At 33.1% G+C, this 20,695-nt stretch overlaps 1 protein-coding gene across 1 annotated transcript in view; it reads right to left on the reverse strand.

The window, feature by feature from the left end:
- Positions 1-2,015: 2,015 nt before the first annotated feature.
- The window catches only part of LOC133185335 (uncharacterized), a 39,872-nt gene continuing 21,192 nt past the window's right edge, over positions 2,016-20,695 (reverse strand). Inside the window, exons 11-35 of the mRNA XM_061320479.1 lie at positions 20,348-20,611; positions 19,963-20,244; positions 18,805-19,787; positions 18,478-18,664; positions 18,292-18,396; positions 17,985-18,172; positions 17,680-17,847; positions 13,663-17,444; positions 13,405-13,538; positions 13,047-13,281; positions 12,391-12,763; positions 11,133-12,281; positions 10,719-10,828; positions 9,272-9,603; positions 8,630-9,069; positions 8,359-8,478; positions 7,902-8,102; positions 7,502-7,732; positions 7,275-7,386; positions 6,881-7,065; positions 6,613-6,745; positions 5,974-6,150; positions 5,777-5,878; positions 5,319-5,702; positions 2,016-3,961 (exon numbers count right to left, since the gene is read on the reverse strand). Coding sequence (XP_061176463.1) covers positions 3,867-3,961; positions 5,319-5,702; positions 5,777-5,878; positions 5,974-6,150; positions 6,613-6,745; positions 6,881-7,065; positions 7,275-7,386; positions 7,502-7,732; positions 7,902-8,102; positions 8,359-8,478; positions 8,630-9,069; positions 9,272-9,603; positions 10,719-10,828; positions 11,133-12,281; positions 12,391-12,763; positions 13,047-13,281; positions 13,405-13,538; positions 13,663-17,444; positions 17,680-17,847; positions 17,985-18,172; positions 18,292-18,396; positions 18,478-18,664; positions 18,805-19,787; positions 19,963-20,244; positions 20,348-20,611 — 10,472 coding nt within the window. The 3' untranslated portion in view covers positions 2,016-3,866. The remainder of the gene's footprint in view (positions 3,962-5,318; positions 5,703-5,776; positions 5,879-5,973; positions 6,151-6,612; positions 6,746-6,880; positions 7,066-7,274; positions 7,387-7,501; positions 7,733-7,901; positions 8,103-8,358; positions 8,479-8,629; positions 9,070-9,271; positions 9,604-10,718; positions 10,829-11,132; positions 12,282-12,390; positions 12,764-13,046; positions 13,282-13,404; positions 13,539-13,662; positions 17,445-17,679; positions 17,848-17,984; positions 18,173-18,291; positions 18,397-18,477; positions 18,665-18,804; positions 19,788-19,962; positions 20,245-20,347; positions 20,612-20,695) is intronic.

Genomic DNA, 20,695 nt, shown 5'->3' on the forward strand with positions numbered 1-20,695 from the left:
AAGGACATAGGATTATTACTTGACAAAGGCATGGCTCACAGTAAAATTTTTAGCTCACCTTAACAAAGTTGGGGGCTTACGTAATACCCTTGTTGTCGGTGTCAGCGTTCCAGGATAAAGTTTTTGGAGCAGATTTATTTTTGAGTATTTGTGGGCCAGACATGAAAAAGAAGACATTGACCCTTTGTCAGAATGGATTAAATGTATCAGATGTATGTTAAAATCTCGCATTAAGTGATCGAGGGACAATATAAAAACCATCTATCCTTCTGTTTTCAATAGTTCAGAAGTGAAAAAAGAATTAGATAGACTACACAATCAGTATGTACTGGTCCCAGCTGACTAAACAGGTAACAACATTGTCTTTGTAAGGCTCATTATTTTAATTGTCTTTTAGGAGAACTAGGCTTTAATTCTACAAGTGGCAATCAAACTTATACCCATAGCTCCCTTTCTGAGGAAGAAATTCGTCAAAATCATATGTCAGTTTTGAATATTTTTAATAATCCCAACAAACAAAATGAATTTGAATTACCATATTTATATTGGATTCCGAAACTTCATAAAAATCCTTACAAACAAAGATACATAGTGGATTCCAGTAAATGTTCTACCAATTTAGCCTCTCTCTTTACTACTCACTAAAATATTAAAAGCAGTGAAGGAGAAACTTCAGGAGTACTGTGCAACAATATGTTCGAGAAGTGGTGTAAATCAGATATGGATACTTAAAAATTCCAGGGAACTTATTTTGGAAAATTTGAAATAAAATTTTACCAAAATCAATAACATGAAAACTTACGACTTTTCAACTCTGTATACAACCATTCCCCACGACACATTAAAGTCCAGGCTTTTTGACATCATGCATTGACAGTTGCTTTTTCAATAAAAATGGAACTCGTAAATTTACTTACCTTGTCATTAGTCATTTGCAAAATTATTTTGTTAAAAAACATTCTGATTGTACACACAAGCACTCTGCAGTTGATATCAAAAGATGCTTGAGTTTCTGATTGACAATATCTATGTGGTTTTTGGAGACCAAGGTTTTCCAACAATCTGTTGGAATTCCCATGGGTACCGTTGTTAGCAGACCTATTTTCGTATTCATATGAAGCAGAATTTATTCAAAATTTTATACATGAGAAAAGGAAATCTCTTGCTGTGGCCTTCAACACGACATTTAGATATATCGACGATGTATTATCAATTAACAATAGTTATTTTCATTCATATGTCGACATGATGATTTCCCAGTGAAATGAAAGATACCACAGAGTCTGACACATCTGTTTCATATTTGGATATTTTACTAGAAAAGACGTAATGGTAATCGAACAACAGAGCTTTATGATAAACGTTACGACTTTAACTTTTCAATCGTCAACTTCCCTTACTTATGCAGCAATATTCCCTTATCACCTGCATATGGGGTGTATATCTCTCAGTTGATTCGATACGCAAGAGCATGCTCTACATATGAACAATTTCTAAAACGAGTTAAGTTATTGACAAACAAGTTGATGAAACAAGAATATCAACAGTCTCGTTTAAACATCATTATTCGGAATTTCTATCATCGATGCAATAACCTTGTCAGTAAATATCCATCATTGGGTAAAATGCTGACTGACGTTTTCCATACTAATTGTAAGGCCATTATTTACACACTGAATTGTCGACGGATTTTTTTCGTTATATACCGATCATGACAAGGGGCACACGGCGGATGTGACCGGTCGGCAGGGGATGCTCACTCTTTCATGGCACCTGATCCCACCTCTGATGTTTTTGGAGGTCCGTGTTTGCTCTGCTCCCGATTTGTATTGTTTCAATGGACTTTGAGTTTGAATACTGTTCTTTATCTCCATATTTCATTCTATGCCCTGTATTGTTCAGAGATGCATGTACAATGCTTTTAGTATGTTTATGTTTCATTGTACCAGTTCAGGTTTGGATGGATGCTCCGATGCATTTCCCTCCTGATCAATACATTAATAGAAAAATTAAAAAAGGAAAAAAAAAACTTTATTGATTCATACAAGCAATGACAAAGCTGACTGGTCAGAAAGAAAAGAAGGGACCGTACTTTACACAACGCTCACATGGGTCGCATGATGCAGAAAAATACATTTGGAATTATCTTGTTAGATAATAGTATAATTTTTTTAACTTCTGCTACCACACCGATCTCTTCTGGGAAAGTATATGTTCGAATTCACAAACTTGAGCTATTTGCAGTAAAACAAATGGATGGTTATTGAATAATTAATTAACTTCCTGTAGAAAGAGAGTCTTTCTATAAAAATCTGAACATCCTTTTCTGAAATGAATCCCTGCCTATTATGACATCTGCATATTCTTAAGATAATGACATTATAATATATGAATTAGTACTACACACAGACTTTAATAACCCAGCTGTTATGTGGATGATATTGTATATTTTTATTAGAAAATTATGACTATTTTAGTCCAAACCTAGTATCAAAACATTACTACGGATGTCGCTTGTTAATTCAACTAACAGAGACTTTCTGATTTGTAAAAATATTTCTTTATATCCTCTGTGAACCTCTGTGGTAACTTATATCTCAAGGTCATAAAATGAACGAATTTGATAATTTAGGTCAATTAACTTACAGGCTGTGTAATTTGAATCAACCTAGCTGTTCTGTACAAGGTTTTGAAGGAACTTTGAACTCGTATTACGACCACAAATGTCATTAATCAATATACTTTTTATTAAAAAAAAGTACTTAAAATCTTCTTGTAGTAACGGTTCTGATGAAGAAAATTTAAAAACAATCCCAATTTTTCTATGAACAAAAATTGAATTCTTTTTACCCAAGTATGGTTTAAGTAATTTCGGTAGAAACTGGCCTAGTGGTTCTAGCGGGAAAAAAGTGTAAAGTTGTCAGATGCCACATGGCATGGGGCAAAGACAGAGTGACAACAAATTTCAATGAGAGAGCCCATGCAGCTTGGCACTGGTGTTCTATAAAATACATGGAATATATATTAAACCAAATATAAGTACAAACATATATAAAAATACTATATCAGACTAAAATAAAACAACAATTGTACAATATAAAATATTAGAAAATTGGATACTCTAGAATGTATGAAAACCTACTAATTCATTAAGCACATGAGAATGCTACGAATACACTATACTATTCATATTAAATATGATTGAAGATCTGATAAAACATAAAAGGTCCACGTTATATTTAAACAGGTTTAAAAATGCCTCTGTTACATGTAAATACGATCTTCTAAAAACATAATGAAAAAATCCAATCTATGCATTTATCCACATAATCATATACTAAAAGTAAACATTCACGAATACAATTTCATTTCAGAAGTAAATAAAAGGTGCGTGGTTTGAAAACCCATTTCACATAGCTATACTTTCGTGAATAACCTTGATGTTTGACAATATGGAACAACATTAAATCATTTCGGACTTCAGACGATTGTGCCTTAATTTGTGTGCAATCTTCGCCAAGGTTACATTTTATGATAAGAGAGTTAAAAAATACATCTTAACAGTATTTTACAAACACTGTGATCTTTTGAGATGATTATGATTTTTAGAGTTCCGCGTTTATTGTCAATACATAACATATTTATACTTAATGGTTCAAATCAAAATAAAATTTCTAGTGAGGATTGGGTGTTTTTCTGGTCTCTGTACAGAAACAACACAATATCTCTGCATTGAATTAAAAGTTAATGCACTAGCTTATAAGCATTAAAAGATGTTCAAGGTGTGCTTGAATCCTTCTCCTAAAATGTAAACGGGTTCACACAGCTTATTAGGCACAACAAATAAATATCTTGATCAAAGAGGCTCATCCATACATGAGGAGAATTGTTGTGAACAGACCAGTAACAGTTGTACATATACCCGCCGTCATCAAAGGAGCTGTGTCGGTTTTTGTAGGTCCTAAAATGGTGAAATGATTTACATTTTTATTTAAGAATGCAATGGTGTGTAAGAAGTTGCATTATTATACTTTTTGTTATTCTTTAAGTTAATTAAATAACTTATTATTCTTATTCTAAAACATATCATTCCTATTCGATAAAATTATATTTCCTATTCGATAAGTTGTTGTTCCTATTCAAAAAATATGATTCCTATTCGAAAATTTGTCATTTCTATTCGATAAATTGTTATTCCTATTTAAAGAAGCATGATTCCTATTCCAAAATATATCATAAATATTCGAAAACATGTGTTTTCTATTCGATATCATGTCATTCATATTCGAAAACATGTGATTTCTATTTGATTATTTTGTCATTCTTACTCGATTATTCTGTCATTCTTACTCGATAATTTTGTCATTCCTATTCCATAATTTTGTCATTCTTATTGGAAAATTATATGATTTATATGTAATGAACTTGTTATTCATATTCGAAAACATGTAATTCTTATTCGATAATTTTGTCAACCCTATTCGACAATTTTGTCATTCTTACTCGATAATTTTGTCATTCTTACTCGATAATTTTGTCATTCTTACTCGATTATTTTGTCATTCTTACTCGATAATTTTGTCATTCCTATTCCATAATTTTGTCATTCTTATTCGAAAATTATGTGATTTATATGTAATGAACTTGTTTTTCCTAATCGAAAACACCATTCCTATTCGAAAACATACGATTCATATTCGTTAATATTGTTATTCTTATTCCATAATTTTATCATTTATCGAATAACAAGATTATCGAATAGGAATTGTATGTTTTCGAAAAGGAATGATATGTTTTTCAATGTTGTACCACCCCCCCCCCAACCCCCCAAGCAGATGTTATTCGGAATAACATGTTTATGGAATGTAAGTCGTTTAAATGTCGAATAAGAATGACACAATTATCGAATTGGAATGACAAAATTTCTCAAATAAGAATCACGTTTTCGAATTGGAATAACAAATTATCGAATAGGAATCACATGTTTTCGAATAGGAATAACAACTTATTGAATAGGAATGATGTGTTTTAGAATAAGAATGGCAAAATTTGAATAGGAATAACAAAAAATTACAATAATGCAACGTTTTACACGCCATAGCATGCCATAATACAGGTATTGTAAAGTCAGATAACTATATAGATATTTGTCCATGTATTTTCTATATATAAGGAAGAGGATCTAAAATATAATGCGGAATAAAATGATACATGTAGATAGATAAATAAATAAGTAAACAAATTAAAATTGAATGAATAAACAGAAATATATATAAAAAAAAGAAGAAAAAGTGCTATTGAACCAAAGAGTTCCATACCAAAATACGTCTCCTTAAACTTCTGCCTGTCCATATTGCTGACGCTGTGCTTGACTGTGACCTGTATTGTGGTTTCTCTTTTACTTATATCAGAGGAATCAATCACGGATACAAATGATGAAATTTGTAAGGAAAAATTGCCAACATATTCCGGTGGAGGCATGTAAAGGACATCACCAAAATCTGTTGCACCTAAATGAAGTGTATCTCCCTTGACGGTTCCCACCGAGAAAAGGGATTGGTCAGGGAAACCCTTGCATTGAATGGATATGTCAGCGTTCTTCACATTCGTGATTAGTTTTGAAGAGAGATACAGTGGCAAAGTAGAATTGCCCTGGTCTCCAGAAAACACATCCAGTAGTGGCGGATCCAAGGGTGGTGAAGCTAAAATGGACATTTTAGGTAAAATGTGTCTCTGTTTAATAACTAAGCAGTGTATCTATAAAAAATAGACTCACTTTCTGCACAGTTTCTTCCATAAAATCCATCAAAACACGAGCAAAAGTTGATGGCTTCGCAACGCCCATTCCCAGAACAATTGTTCAGATCATTACATCGCACTGTAAGGAAATTTAGAAATTGTAGTAACTTATGATGTTATTTTGTACATATTGAACAAATTTGATATGCATGACCTTCATACATGATTGTTTACCTTCTGGGCGTGGGTAAAATAAGGTGAAAATGTTGCTCGATGAAACGGTTTGGAGTGTTCCAGAGTTTCCGATCTTATCAACGGGATAAATAATTATAGTGTGGTTTTTTCCGGGATCCACAGGTAGGGATACTGCATTTTCTCTTACGTCACTTACCAAAAGAACCAAATCCGAATCTAAAGAAAAACCAGAAAGTGCTAAAAGTAGTTTGTCTTCGGAGCTTTATCAGGGACACATATTTGTCTAACAAACGTTGTATATATTGGGAAGTTCATTCATTTTTATTGAAATGCTATAGAGCAAAAAGGACAATGTTACACTTGGTCACAAAGGAGAGAGATACGCAGTCCTGTAATTGTTTACAAATCATACTTGGATAAAGATTCACTTACAGCACCATAAATTAGGAACTCACGATCAAGTAATTATAAATGGATATGCAATGGAGGCATAGGCAAAGAAAAAAGCAGAAAAATCAAAACAGAGCAACAACAAAAAACAATGGCAATCAAAACAATAATATCAACAAATGGGCAGCGAACAAAACATAACATCTTGCCAATAACGGGCGCATTAACAAATAAATGTATCTTTTTATATAATAATCAATTTATTTTGTAAGATTTCATAAATCTTACCTGCATAAAGTATATCAATGTAATCTAAGCCGCTTTCGTTGTCTATAACATCTAGATTTAAGATTAATGATCCATAAACCATAGCCTCCCTATTAACAGAGACATTATGAACATACGGAGGATCGTCATCAATCTACAAGATAATGTTTTAATAAGCTGGTAATAATATCCCACGAAGCTCTGACGTTTTACAATTAGGATGATTTCATAAGGGTCCTTTATTAGATTTTAAGATCTCATGAAAATGTCACTTCTTTTTGAAACTTACTGTATTAAATATTTCAGGCGTATCTATGGGTTCGTTTTGATCAAATATGATGACAGCTTTGGCAGTTATCTTATCCAAAGACTTGACATCAGAACTTGGTCTAATGGAGAAAGTGACGAATCCTTGTCCCGTTGTTCCGTTGTTTGGGGGAAGAAACCCGACTGATGGATCCGAGGGAGGTAATCCTGAAATATATTTAGAGAGAGAGAGAGAGAGAGAGAGAGAGAGAGAGAGAGTTATTAATTGAGAAAACCTAGGGAATTACTACTCCATACATGTACAAGCTTTACTTAAAGATTCAGCGATAAATTATATTTTTAATGGAAAAAACGTACACATTGAAAAAATATTCAACGGTTGAATTATAAAAGGATGACTAAATTATTTCTTTTACCAGTGCTTCCATTTATAGCCTGAAATTCCCATGTTGCCTTATTGTTTATGACGTCTAATCCACCCCTTATATGAACAAAAACACCGTACTCCTCTGTGAGGTTTACAGTTTCCTGCAAAAGTACTTCAACATTTATTTTGCAACCTTTCAAAAGTCTTTCAAAAGACCTTTGTCATAAAGATGTTGGAGAAAAGAAATGACCTCAGAGAGGATAATTATGTGCTTACCTGTATAAAAGATTGCTTGAAACTCAATTCTTTAACAAATTCTCCAAATCCAAAGCTTCCCAGACGGAAGGTTCTCGAGTTAAGTTTATGCTGAAAGATTATTTCGATGAAAACTCTTTGGGCTGGTGCTGTTGCATTTTCCATATTTTCAAATCGTATCTTGTAAACCAACTCTGCTTTGGAGGTTATAAATCTGGCTGCTCCGTATCCTGTTGGTCCCAGTATATCATTCTAAGAGCAAGAAACATATATACATGTATCATGTATTCTTTCCGAATTAAATCAAAGTAATTTATCCTAATATATTTAATATCGATGAATAACAATTAATAATCTACATTGTATTTCATTGGCTAAAATAATTATTAAAGAAAATATCTTGTTAAAAAAGTAATAATACGGGATCAAATGAGCCAATCCATCTCGTGAATTCTTCCCCTAATTTGGAAGGATCATCGCAAGCCTTTGATGCAAAGTCCGCCACTTTATCTAATTTTTCGGTGTATGGTTTTACTTTGTCATACATTCTTTGTAATCCACCCTTGAAATGGTGAAATTGACTATTGATGACAGCCCCGGCAGCTTTGCAAGCAAATGAAGGCTGCAAAAAAAAAATCGTTTTAAATAACCCCTTGAGATACTTTATTAAATGTACCTTTAACAATGTTTATCAGGCACATTAAACTTGGAGTACTGGTTTAAAAACGAATCGAATTTTCTTATTCTACCAATAATTAAAGACACTATATAAAACAATTTTAATAGAAATCGCAATGTTAAAAAGGCCAATTATTTTATTCTTATTGCACATTAATACAAGTAGACATATACAAACATAAATATTTGGGAATACTTACTGCACTGTCTACAATTCTACATGGAGGATTCCAACGATCACAGAATTTGTTCATAGCATCCCGCCGAGCATTGGCATCATTCAAAAGGGACTCTATTTTCTTTTTGGTATCATGATATGACTGAAAGAATCTCGTCTTTGTTAGCATCAACATATCATTTGTAAGCAGTTGTTAAAATTGGCACATCATATAATGCATGTGCGTTACTCAATTCCCAAGAAAAAAGGGCTTAGTTAAATTGAAATTGATAATGTAATGATTCAGCCATTACCTGTATCGCATTGTCTAAGCAGTCACATGGAGATAGAATGCACTTTCTGTGTTTGTATAAAAATCCACCCACATCAATTATCCCCATGGCGACTCTGCCCCAAGGTGTAGCTTTAAGAGATTTTTTTACCCAACCAACAACTTTATTTACACCTTTGTCTACAAGATGTTTCCCACAGTCTGAAAGTCCCTGATAATATTTATTTGATTCCTTAAAATCATCAATGATATTATTAATTCCATTCCCTTCGTTAAAACGTTTTCTTCGACGTGGTTTGGTGGTTGATTTTTTATTGTCAGTTGAGGTTTGTTTTTGGCTTGTTTGTTCGTTTTCATTAACTGATCTCTTTCTCCTCTGGATTTTGAGGAGATATGCATTGTTCCCTTCGTAGAGTCTGGACACAGCTTTTCTGTAAGAATGATCCACTGTTGTTTCTACATCTGCAAACAGAGGTATTATGCACATAGTAATTTATTTAATTCCCGAAACATGCATTAGGATATTTTTGTGGACATGGATAAAACAATAAAACATTAACAAATAAAAAGTAAAAGGGTCACTTAATCAGTGGGAATATCTTATGAGTGTATCTGAACAGAATTGTTAAATGTGTTATAATGATATTAAGTAAAATATCTTTACCTAGCTCGTTAAGACTACAGCGTTGATTTTCATTGAGGTATTGCACAAGATTCATATTTAAAGGATTATTTCCTTTAAACATGTAAAGGTTAGGCTGTTGACAAAATATTCCTTCTCGATCTTTGGTGAAAAAACGTCCACTTTTAGAATCGTACGGTCTTGAACCAAAGATATATATACTGGGCATTTCAAAAAATGTAAGCACTCCCCATTGTCCGAGGTATCGAAAGTGATCTTGCGTTCCTTTGGATGACGATAAGACAGCCCCGAATGGTTCATAAGCAAAACTATCTACAGTTTCTCCTTGTCTTTCTAAGATATTCACAACAGACCTACAGCAAGAAAATATACTTACAAACTCTACTAGCTTTACACTCCATAAAAATTTTATTATCGAAGATAGAACACAGTAAAACACGCTTATAATGGACACGCTCATTATGAATTGAGGCTTACAGCGAAACGATTTTCATTCTCCATGTCTTTTAAAAATATTGGGAACTTGACGGATATAACGAATTACGTTTTTAACAAAGCAAAACCGTCCCTCCCTGGCACTTGGTTATAAGCGTGTTTTACTGTATTTTGCAAGAAAATAAAAAAAATGAATGAATAAAATACTAAAACTGTGTTCTGGAAAATTTTCATCCCCGATTTATATTCGCCCCTTTCGCCCCCTGTTCCAAAAAGACGAATTTGAAGCGTGACGAATTCAAATAAAGAAAGCGTTGTCTCTTATGCTGGACGAATCGAAATCGTGGCAAAATTGTTTACAATAGTGAAAGAGCCAAAATAACACGGGGCAAAAAAAGCCCTGTATAATAGCCCTATATACAATTATATATATATATATATATATATATATATATATATATATATATATATATATATATATATATATATATATATATATATATATATATATATATATATATATAAGGCACTAGAAAACCAACAACACTGTAAATCCAATGTGTCGGAATCTATTAAATAGATACAAGGTCAAAAATTAAATTTTATAAAAAGCACTAAAAATGACCAAAGACACGAACAATAAAATTATCATCAAAGAAAGGACAAAGAAAAAGTTATGAAGTCATAAAAAAGATAATAGAGAAACAAAAAACAACTAGCACTACAATTAAACTATCATACACTTATATATTTACAATGTTACATGTCTAATTTGAAATGCAACATTGTAAATAAATAGGTGTTTGGTAGTTTAATTGTAGTGCTAGTTGTTTTGTTTTTGTTTTTTTGTTTCTCTATTTCTTTTGTTTTTATGCCTTCATAACTTTTTCTTTGTCCTGAGGAAGGGACAGGGAGTCCCGAAAATTAAACATGACAAGTAATACAAAAAGAAACAAAGCAATAATGATGTTCAAAAGAGGAAAATGAAGATAAAATTAAAAAAAAGAAATTAAGAGGGAGAACAAAAACTCACCCAAAGCCATCATATTGATAATAAAAATATTTGTTATTTTCTTTTGTTGCAATTAAGCCTAATCCGTCGGAATAAATATGGTACTTAGTGACTCCTTGAGATTCTTCTATCTACAACAAGAAGAGAGCATCTAAGTTTACATTTTAAATTACGTATAAGATTTGTTGCTGGAACATTCACAGTCTTGTCTATAAGAAACTCTGAGACGTTTGAATTACATCTTTATTTGCAATATATGTAAGTTTATATTTTTTTGATTTAGTTACCACTCCATTATTATACAACAAATTACGAATTAACAATAAATGTGTGTGGTTTTTAATTTTTTTTTTAGTTATAATGTTGATATAGATTTATCACATCGCAATAAATAAGTTCCTCCATAAATGTTAATTTTTCTACACAAGAATTTACCTGTTTTAATATTCTTCCCGATATATCTGTCAAATATGTCACATCACTGTCATTGCACCTTTTTCTTCTTATATGGCCAAGTGTATTATATTGAATTTGACACGTTACGTTTTCAGAGGCAAACCAAGAGATTCTATTATCTAAATCATATTCCATTAAAAGATTTGACTTCCTCAACATATTTCCATTTTTATCATAGGAATGTTGTTCGCCATCAATGGAAACATACTGATTTAAACTGTTCACTTGGTAGAGTTTTGAAATGCCGTTTTGAATCACAGATAGTCGATTTTTGCTTTGGTCATATTGTAGGAGGGTCGTCGCGTTGAATGGATCCTTCATCGATATGAGTTGTCCAGATAAATCGTAAGCAAAACTCCATGTGCCATCAATTGTCTGCATAGAGGAAAGTCGTCCTCTCATGTCATATGTGTATCTAAACTCAGAAGACACTGTGCCATTTGGGTAAAAATTTGATATCACCTTAGGAAGCCTTATTTTCTCATCATATTCATAATGTGTGGTAGCATTATTTCCAAGAATTTTTGTATTTATTAACCCATTTTCATAATAAACTGCTGTAACAATGATTTTACCATCAGTGTTGTCCTTCACAGATTTTATGTTTCCATACAAATTATAATCATATACTATGTCATAAGGGTCGGATTCAATCCTTATGTTTCTCAGACGATTGGAATCATCGACAGTTTTAAATACTGTGACGTTAACCTCAGTAGTGAACCCTTTCTGTCGTCCAAATTCGTCATACATAAAGGTGATTTGGGATTGTGAATCCTTGATAGACTGTATCTTATGATTTTCTGTATATTTGAACTGAACATAGTTGACTTCTGATTCTCGCAGTGTCAATCTCTGAAACTTATCATAATAATACGTACTCTCTATTCCTCTTTGGTCTTTGTGCACAACGACATCACCCAAGCTAACATATGTCTCATTTGAGTTGTCAGGATATTTTATCGTATGTATAGAATTGTTGCGTGACCTGAACAGATAGTAAGGATTTACATTACCATCCACATAAACTACACGATATCCATCGTCGTTGTTTAAAAACCCAATACTATCACCATTGGCATCTTGCACTTCTGTTATTTCACCACTTGTTATGAGTTTCTTCACGATCTGTAAAAAATGAATACCGATAAGTTTCAGATGCATATTTTGTTTTCACTTTTGTAAATGAAGGGAAATAGGTAAACCTTCAAATGAATTAAATGACAGTTTTGCTCACCAAATCCCCTTCCATGGTTTCTGCTACATTTTGCCTCCGTAAGGTTTTCACGATCGGATACCTATTCTTCTTATGTCCTATGATATTTCCTTCATGAGATACCCAGTAAGATTCTTTGGTATTTTGTGGTACGTGTATTATGTCAAGTCTTCCATTTTGGAAATCGTGATAAATTTTCTTTGAAATTAGCTCATCATTTATAAAGTTTTCTTCGGATCTAAGAAGATGATTGAGAGTGTACCGGAAAGCTTTTCTCATACTTCTGCCTTCATTAATTGTCACAAGATCACCGTTTTCATTGTACTTATAAGAAATTTTCTGATTGCCACAATAAACGGAAGATAGATAGCCTCTTTCATTGTAGCCATAGGAACTGAAAAAAGTTAAAATAATGTAAATAAGATTTTAAATAGTTTTTTTAGCAAATTTTCAGAAAGATTGATCTTTAGCAGAATGGCCAGGTGGTATTGCATGTTAGAATGTGAACATCTTAAATGCATAATTCTTTCAGATCCACAAATCATTAGGTTTATTCAAAATATATCAATACATCATGATAAATACACAAAAATATTTAATTTAATAATCTCATAATCCAATATCATGACATAGTATCATATCACCGACATTATGTTTGATGACTACACTTTACTTACCATTTTTCATATTCAGAAGTCGAATTGTCACGTCTAGATATTTCTGCTATATTGTTATGTTCATTGTAGATAATATCAACTTCCATGTACTCGGAATATAGTGAAGAGAGACGACCATTTATGTCGTAAGTAAACTCAATTTTCTCATTTTCTTGGATAACATATTCGATCTTTCCAGTTGTGAAGTTGAAGTGATAAACTTCGTTCGTTTCAGTATCCAAATATGAAAGTGTATCTACAAGTGAAGAATCCTAGAGATATATAAACACAAAGAAAAAACACTGAAATTGTAACAAAATTGAAATCTAATCTTTATCTATCTGTCAAATTCCACTAAAGTTAAATGATGATATGTTACCCTGAAAGGAGAGCGTTAGATTTCCCCATTCCGCGTTACTGTACATTCCGATTCCATACGCTGTAAATACGATCTCCTCTCTTTTCCAGTTAAGTATTGCAAGACCTTCGTCTATGCCAACCAAAGATGTTTCCCTATTATAAATGAATATTCCAAGTTTAATCTGTTACACTAAAAAAAAAAAAACAAAGATATTTCGAATTTTATTGTCAAAAATGAAAAATTAATATACTTCTTAAAATGTATTTGATTTCATACCAATAGGGCATCATCCATCCTAATCCTATTGGACCTTTTCCTCTTCTTAGACCAAAGCGCCGAGGATATAAACGGATTATATCTAATTTTACTCCAAATTGACTTGCCTTCCCAAAGTCGAAAGCTTTCACCATATATTTTTCCTCGCAAAGACCCTCAGCTATGTACAAGAGATGTTTAACAACATTGTCCAAACTATATTGACGAAGACCAAATACAGATATTTCATTCATCACCTCAGAAATTTTATATTGAAGGGAGAACCATGATTCACCAACAAGTCCGATGAAATTTTGCCAAATGACATCCCATACAGCTTCCTCTAGAAAAGTTGGTTTCATCGTAAGCTTCATGTTTATATATGAGTGTTTTTCGTTCGAATACTTCATTCTCGAGACAACTACTTTCATTTCATTTGGTACGTTTGGAGTGGATGATCTGATTTCAAATTGCAGCCTGCTTGCTTCTAATGGTAATAACATTCCAGCAGGACCATCAGGAGATCCAATTACAATTGTCCTACCACTAGTCCAATCATCATTTTCAAAATCATGAATATACTTTAACTGACCACCAATTGCTTCAATGTGAATCAGTGGAGAATACATTTCAGAGTCACCAGAATTTTTAATATCAACATGCATAGTATCTCTCTGCCCAAGGAAAAGAGTTTCTGGCATAGATATCTTTACCGTGATATATCCATCTCTACCATTTTTTATAATCAATGCATTTTGGAAACTGGATATTACTTGAGAATCATGATCAGTCAGGTTTAAACTGTAAGTTGAGTCTTTCTTCAAATGCGCGGCATCAAATGTTGCGGCAACTAACGATGATGAAAACCAGTATTCCTTATCACTCTGAACAGTGAAAGTAGAATTAAATAAGCAGGCGGAAAAATTTTCAGGAAGAAGAGTTCCACTTATTTTCAATGTTATATTTCCGCGAGCTGTTGCTGTTTTTGGAAAAGAATTAATTACTTCAAATTTAGCAAGCTTAGGTAGGAGAGAAAGAAAGACAGGGTTGTTTATATTTCTTGAACCGGACGTCTTCAATAAAATATAATAATTTCCTCCACGTGTATTTGTTACAACAATTTCTTGATAAGATTTAAATGGATCTTCAACCGAGTAGTCGAAATCATACTCACTCGGTGCACTTTCATATTTGATATAAACTTCGTGAAAAACAAACGAGACATTGCATTCTGTTCGAATGATCATAGTTTGTGCTGCAGGAACAGAAGGTATTAAAAAGATCTTTAGTTGATTTGGAGATATGGAAAAAGATTTATTTTGCTCAAGGCTGCAGATCGGATATCGAACAAATGTGCTGTTTATGGATACACCAATATTGTTTGTTTGGTTGTAGTCTTCAAAATTTGTGCGACTCTTTACAATTGTTTTATAGGTCTCTGATGCCAACGGTGGTAGTATAGCAGAATATGTCTCGACGATACCCCCAGAGGTTCTGTTATGAATGCTAATACGACCACACTGCATTTTACCTAGAAGTTCATCAGTCACGCTCCATTGACTGTCCTGTGACAGATAAACAGAATCACATTTGTATCCACTAACTTGCTCGGAACCGTTATTCAAGATGGACCACTGAACGGTTAATTTCTCACCGTACTCAGTCTCCTCTGGTGAACTCACGTTAAATACCACTATATCTGTCCGAATATTTTGTTTAATTTTCAACACAGATATTGCAATATTATCGTTTTCGTTTAATTCAATTAATTCGTGTCGGGAATCAACTTGCATCACCAGAAAGTAGTCTTTACTCTCTATATCAAAAGGAAGTTGAATTAAAGAGGAAAAAGATTTCGTCTCATTTTTGGATATAGAGTCCGATATTTGCGTTGTGTTGATTTTCCATTCAAACGGATCATCCTCAATACTGCTGCTTATGTATATTGCAACATAGAGTTGTTTTTTCACATCACAGAATCCTGAATTACTTATGTTATATTCAACATTAATTAGTTCACCCGCTGTAAATGAATACGCTTTAGAGACCATATCTACTTGAAGATTTGCACAAAATGTACGCATTTGATACTCTAGAAGATCTTTTATTGGAAAATGTCCATGTGTAACAGAGCAATCAATTGTCTGAAGTCTGTTTCTGGACTGGTAGTTGTCCATATAATCAGGTAGTACTATAATGTAGTTTTCTTCATCGCTTATTTCAAACGGCAATAGTACAGACGTATTCACAGAGTAAGATTCTCCAGGTGATAATTTTCCAATGTGGTTGATGAGAGCAAGCTTTTCGAATTTCTGGTTGCTTTTCACGTTACTGTTGCATATAAATATAGCGTCATTCCAAGATGTTTTTGTTGATATTTCTCCCTCATTAATAACTTTGAATGAAATACAGAAAGATTCAACACCATTCAACCGGCATGCACCCGTTGAAGTAACAATTGCTTTCAAATCGACTTTCGGAAGTTCAGGAAAGGAAATTGAGCTATCACTTAGTTTCCAGTTGTTGTTTTCCCCATTCACCTCCTGTACTTCATTGTTAATGTCTGTTGTAACATTGATGTGAAAATGTCCAACTAGTGACGAAGGAATTATCAAAGTCTTATTAACTATGTACTCGGCACCACTCTCAAGCTGCCAAGACTGTCTCTGCGACGCTATAGAGATTTTGCTGACGCTATCTCCTGTTGCTTGCACGCTAATATCATCTACCCAATCTTTCTTCCCTTTCATACCATTTCCAGTATTTTTAACAGTCCAAATAACTACTAGCAATCGAGATTGCTTCGACACAAGATAATTTTGAATTGCTGTTACTACTAAATCTGGTGATGGTGGGGATAAAACTTTGACAGATATAATTTTCGAGTTATCAAGTAAATCAGTCCCTTCAAACACTCCTCTATTATTGTTTATGACTAGATTCAAGTGTCCAAATCCAATAAAATTTTTAGGAATCTGTGCTTCAACGGTCCAAGAATAAGAATCTCCAATTAATAGAGGCCCCTTCATTTTTCTGACGAAAGTTTCAGTCATGAAATCATTTGGTTCAAATTTAATCTTCAATATATCTGTCCAAAATAATTTGTCTGATATTGCAACATTTGTAATGAGAACTGTCCATCTTATGTGCATCATTTCACCACTATAAACAGTGTTATTTAAGATCTTAAAAGCTATAACTTTCAGATTTGGAACTTTTAAGGGGACACTGATTTCCCGGTTGTCTTGGTTGTTGTTTTCATCATTTTCATATAATTGCCCAAACTTGTCAGCATAAAGAAAAGCAGATATTCGGCCATACATTCTTTCGCTTAGTCTTAGCGATGCTGTTTGAGAATATTTTTGACCAGGAATTAATGATGTTAATTGTATAGGCACGTCAAATATAGATTTTGGAGAGTGGGAATTTTGAATGGTAATACTGTCAGTCCATGTGTTTGAAATTGTTGGTCCACTTCCAGTGTTTAGTACAGCCCAACTGACATTTAAAACGTTATAACCGAATTCATCAACATGTAAACTTAAAGACATTTCCTCAATTTGTAGATCCGGAAGTGACTGGGATACATTGAAATGAATGCACTGTTTGTTATTTTCTCGAGATTGATATTCAAATACTCGTTGACTTTCATCAGTGATAACGCATAAATTGTATCGTCCACTCTCAACAGTAGGGTTAATCATAAACAAAATGGACTCTGTATATTGCTGATATGGCATTAATGTGTGATGAATGTAAATTTCTTCTAGGATCATTCTCCATTTCGAATTGGTTTCTAAAACCTGACAATCAAAGCAGTCTTAATATTTTAATGACTCGCCATCGAAAGGTAGAACAAAAACAGCGCAAAATTGAAATTTTTATCAACATTTATTAAACGGGCATTTTATTCAACCAACAGCATAAATTCCAAATCATTATTCTTTCAAATTGATTTTTGTTGTTATGCGTATACATTAGTTAGGAATCTTTAAGGTATTAGATATTATATTCAACATAATTATCTTTTAAACTCACAATTGCGTCTATCCACATGGAAACGTCAGATTGCCGAGACCCCTCATTTCGTACTGTCCACTCTATTTGCACAATTTCTCCAGTTGAAAAAGTAGACCTAAAATTGCTTATTTTAAGGTTCACTACGCTTAGATCTGGAGGAGGTGATAATGTAACCTCAAGAGGTTCCTGAAACAAGAATTGCATTATTGCATATCCATGTATCAAGAAGTTTGATAGAACAAGAACAGGTCACAGAATTAAGTTAATTACACTATCCTTCGAACCTAATTTATGATAGATTTGCATGAAATGTTAGTATATACCGATGCCAACCAATTATTGTCTTCATCAGTGTACTCGAACACATTATCGTTCGCATCAGTTCGAATGAGAATGTGAAAAACTCCGTAAATATTTTGGGGAATTTTCAGAAGTTGCTTTGTTAGGTATGAACTCCCAGCCAAGAGAACTTCATTTCTAGTTGTTGAAAACATAAATTTGTCCGATCCGTCTATTTAGAAAATGATAAAACAAAAATATTCAACAATCGAATTAAGAACCAAATTAAATTGTACAAAATTAATGTAAACCATATATTTTCATATCTGTTCATGTTAATCGATAAAATACCATATATTGAATCCTTTGACCAATAAACGGAGTCCGTCCAACTGCCGGATTTTGTGGATCCTTTACCGACATTCTTGATCTTGTACTGCAGTTGGATATTTTGTCCTACATTAAATTGAAATAAATATAAAAAAGACATTCAAAAATCTGTTTGAACTCATTTAATAATATAACACATAGTTTTACCTGAAAACGTTGTTGATGGAATATCAATATTCTCGATTATCAGATCTGGTGGAGGTGTTAGCTGTACATTCACAGTTTTACGACTTCTAATAAAATTGTTAGATCTGTCAAGATCTTCAAGGTAACGAAAGGTATCCACGCTTACAAATATAAACGCTGTTCCAATGTCATCAACAAGTAATCTAACCTGAAAAAAATTTGTTTAAGTCATAATTTCTAGATTCTAGTCTAGATTGTTTGCATGAAACTTGTTGAAAAATTCAATGTTGATGCACTTGTAATGTCACTTAGATTTTACTTCTTTTATTACAAGCTTCTTACACTTACCTCGGTTATACCTTGGTACGTGTCGTTTTCTGCGATAATCTTCCGATGAAAAATTGAGGCGACCAGTCTTGCGCTACTTATGTCTTCGGTAAATCCCAAATATACTCTGTCATTCCAGTACTCATAGTAAGAGGTTGATGCTTTGCCAATGTTTTGAACTATCCAACGAACTTGAAAGGATTGTCCTGAGTGGGCCAAAGGGGGAATCGTGATTTTAATTATGGAAAGATCGATGTAAGATCTTGTTACGAAATTCCATCGGGGGCTATACTGTGTAATATTGTCTTTGGTGATATATTCAACCTGCCAGTAATATTTTTCACCTTGTTGAAGATCACGGCACTGAAACCATGTATTTGGTCCAAAGTAATTATACGACTTTGGTCTACTTCTTCTTGCATTCCATATAAATAATCTATATCTTGCAGTTTTTAAGCCTTCGGGCCAGCTAAGAAGAGGTCGCAAATCCGTTATCTCGCCTCTTTTTGGAGTTATTGGGTCTTGAGGATCCATAACTGTTATTGTCTGAAACCCTACAATTGTTTTTCCACAATTGTTAGAGACAGTCCAATTTCTCACAAAAGTGAACCCACAGCCATTTCCTATTTCAGACGGATCCTTAAAAACAATTGATACCTCGAGACCACAGGGATGGTACACTTGAACAGAGGGTTTTAGAACGTCCTCTGTAATTTGCAATAGTGATCCGCATGCAATAACAACATCTGAAGGTAGGACAACAACTGGTCCGCTACTAGATATGATACTAATTATTTGAGTCATACTATTCTTATTCTCTGCAAGGTCATATGCAGTCCACGATCTTTTAACTTTGCAATTATCGAGCATGAGATCGCTGTAGGTTAGGTTTTTAATTCCAATGTTGTCTGTTGCATTCGGTCTTCCGGTAATGTTTAGAGTAAGAGCGTTTTGACATTCCACAGAAAGATTAGGCAACTGTTCAACATATGGTAGTTCAAAATCTGAATGGAAATGTGTAATATTATAGAGGAAAATTGCCAAAATAGTTTCAAATATTATTTAAATGCCAAAACATCCCAGTTCACGAAACAAAAGAATGTTGATAAGTGAAATTCTTAGTGGATGAAATTGTAATTGGTATAACTCAAGAACAATAAATATAAATAATTTACGAACCTGTTTCAAATTCATAGAGTAAGGCCTCTCCCCTGTTTCCAGATTCATCAATGCCCATTACTTCAAATTTGTATTCAATACCACTGATCAGATTAGGTTTGGTAATCAAATGACGAGTTTGTATTTGAGCACTACATTGAGTAAATGAAGATAAGCTGTTTTTGGGTGTAAGACTACAGGATATGCGACACCGCTCGTTGCAGATCATTTCAAATATTGCCGTATTTTGATTGCTTAACCTTGTTGGAGTTTTCATCATTGTTAAAATTGGACCTGTCTTATCTAAAAACAAAATCATAACATCAAAATGTAATAATGTGTATGTAATCTGAACATCTAATTGTGGTGTGAATTTTGGTTATACGTTTGAATTAACATCTCTTACCAACAAACCATGTAAATGGTTTTTGATTAGCGGTATTATTTTCAAAATCTGTTCCTTGAACAAACAAAGTGTAAAATCCTTCGTTGAAATCTCCAGATGTCCATGAAGTTTCTTTACATTGTGTATTAGAGAAATGTGTTTCGTTCTGTAGAGTGCAATTAACATACAAGACAGGTTCATCAAAATCCCATTTCAAAGTTATATTTCCGCCTGTCACGGATGGATTACATGCACAGAATGTCAAAATTGGTGGTGAAACATCTCCTTTGAAGTAAAAATAATTATTTTTCAGAATAAAATCTCAAGATATGCTGCTGTATTTAAGCAATTGAAAAGTATGGAAAGCCA

This window comes from Saccostrea echinata, unplaced genomic scaffold (genome assembly GCF_033153115.1).
Source record: "Saccostrea echinata isolate AGI-Se365-2 ecotype Australia unplaced genomic scaffold, CSIRO_AGI_Sech_v1 ptg000012l, whole genome shotgun sequence".
Taxonomy (NCBI): Eukaryota; Metazoa; Mollusca; class Bivalvia; order Ostreida; family Ostreidae; genus Saccostrea; species Saccostrea echinata.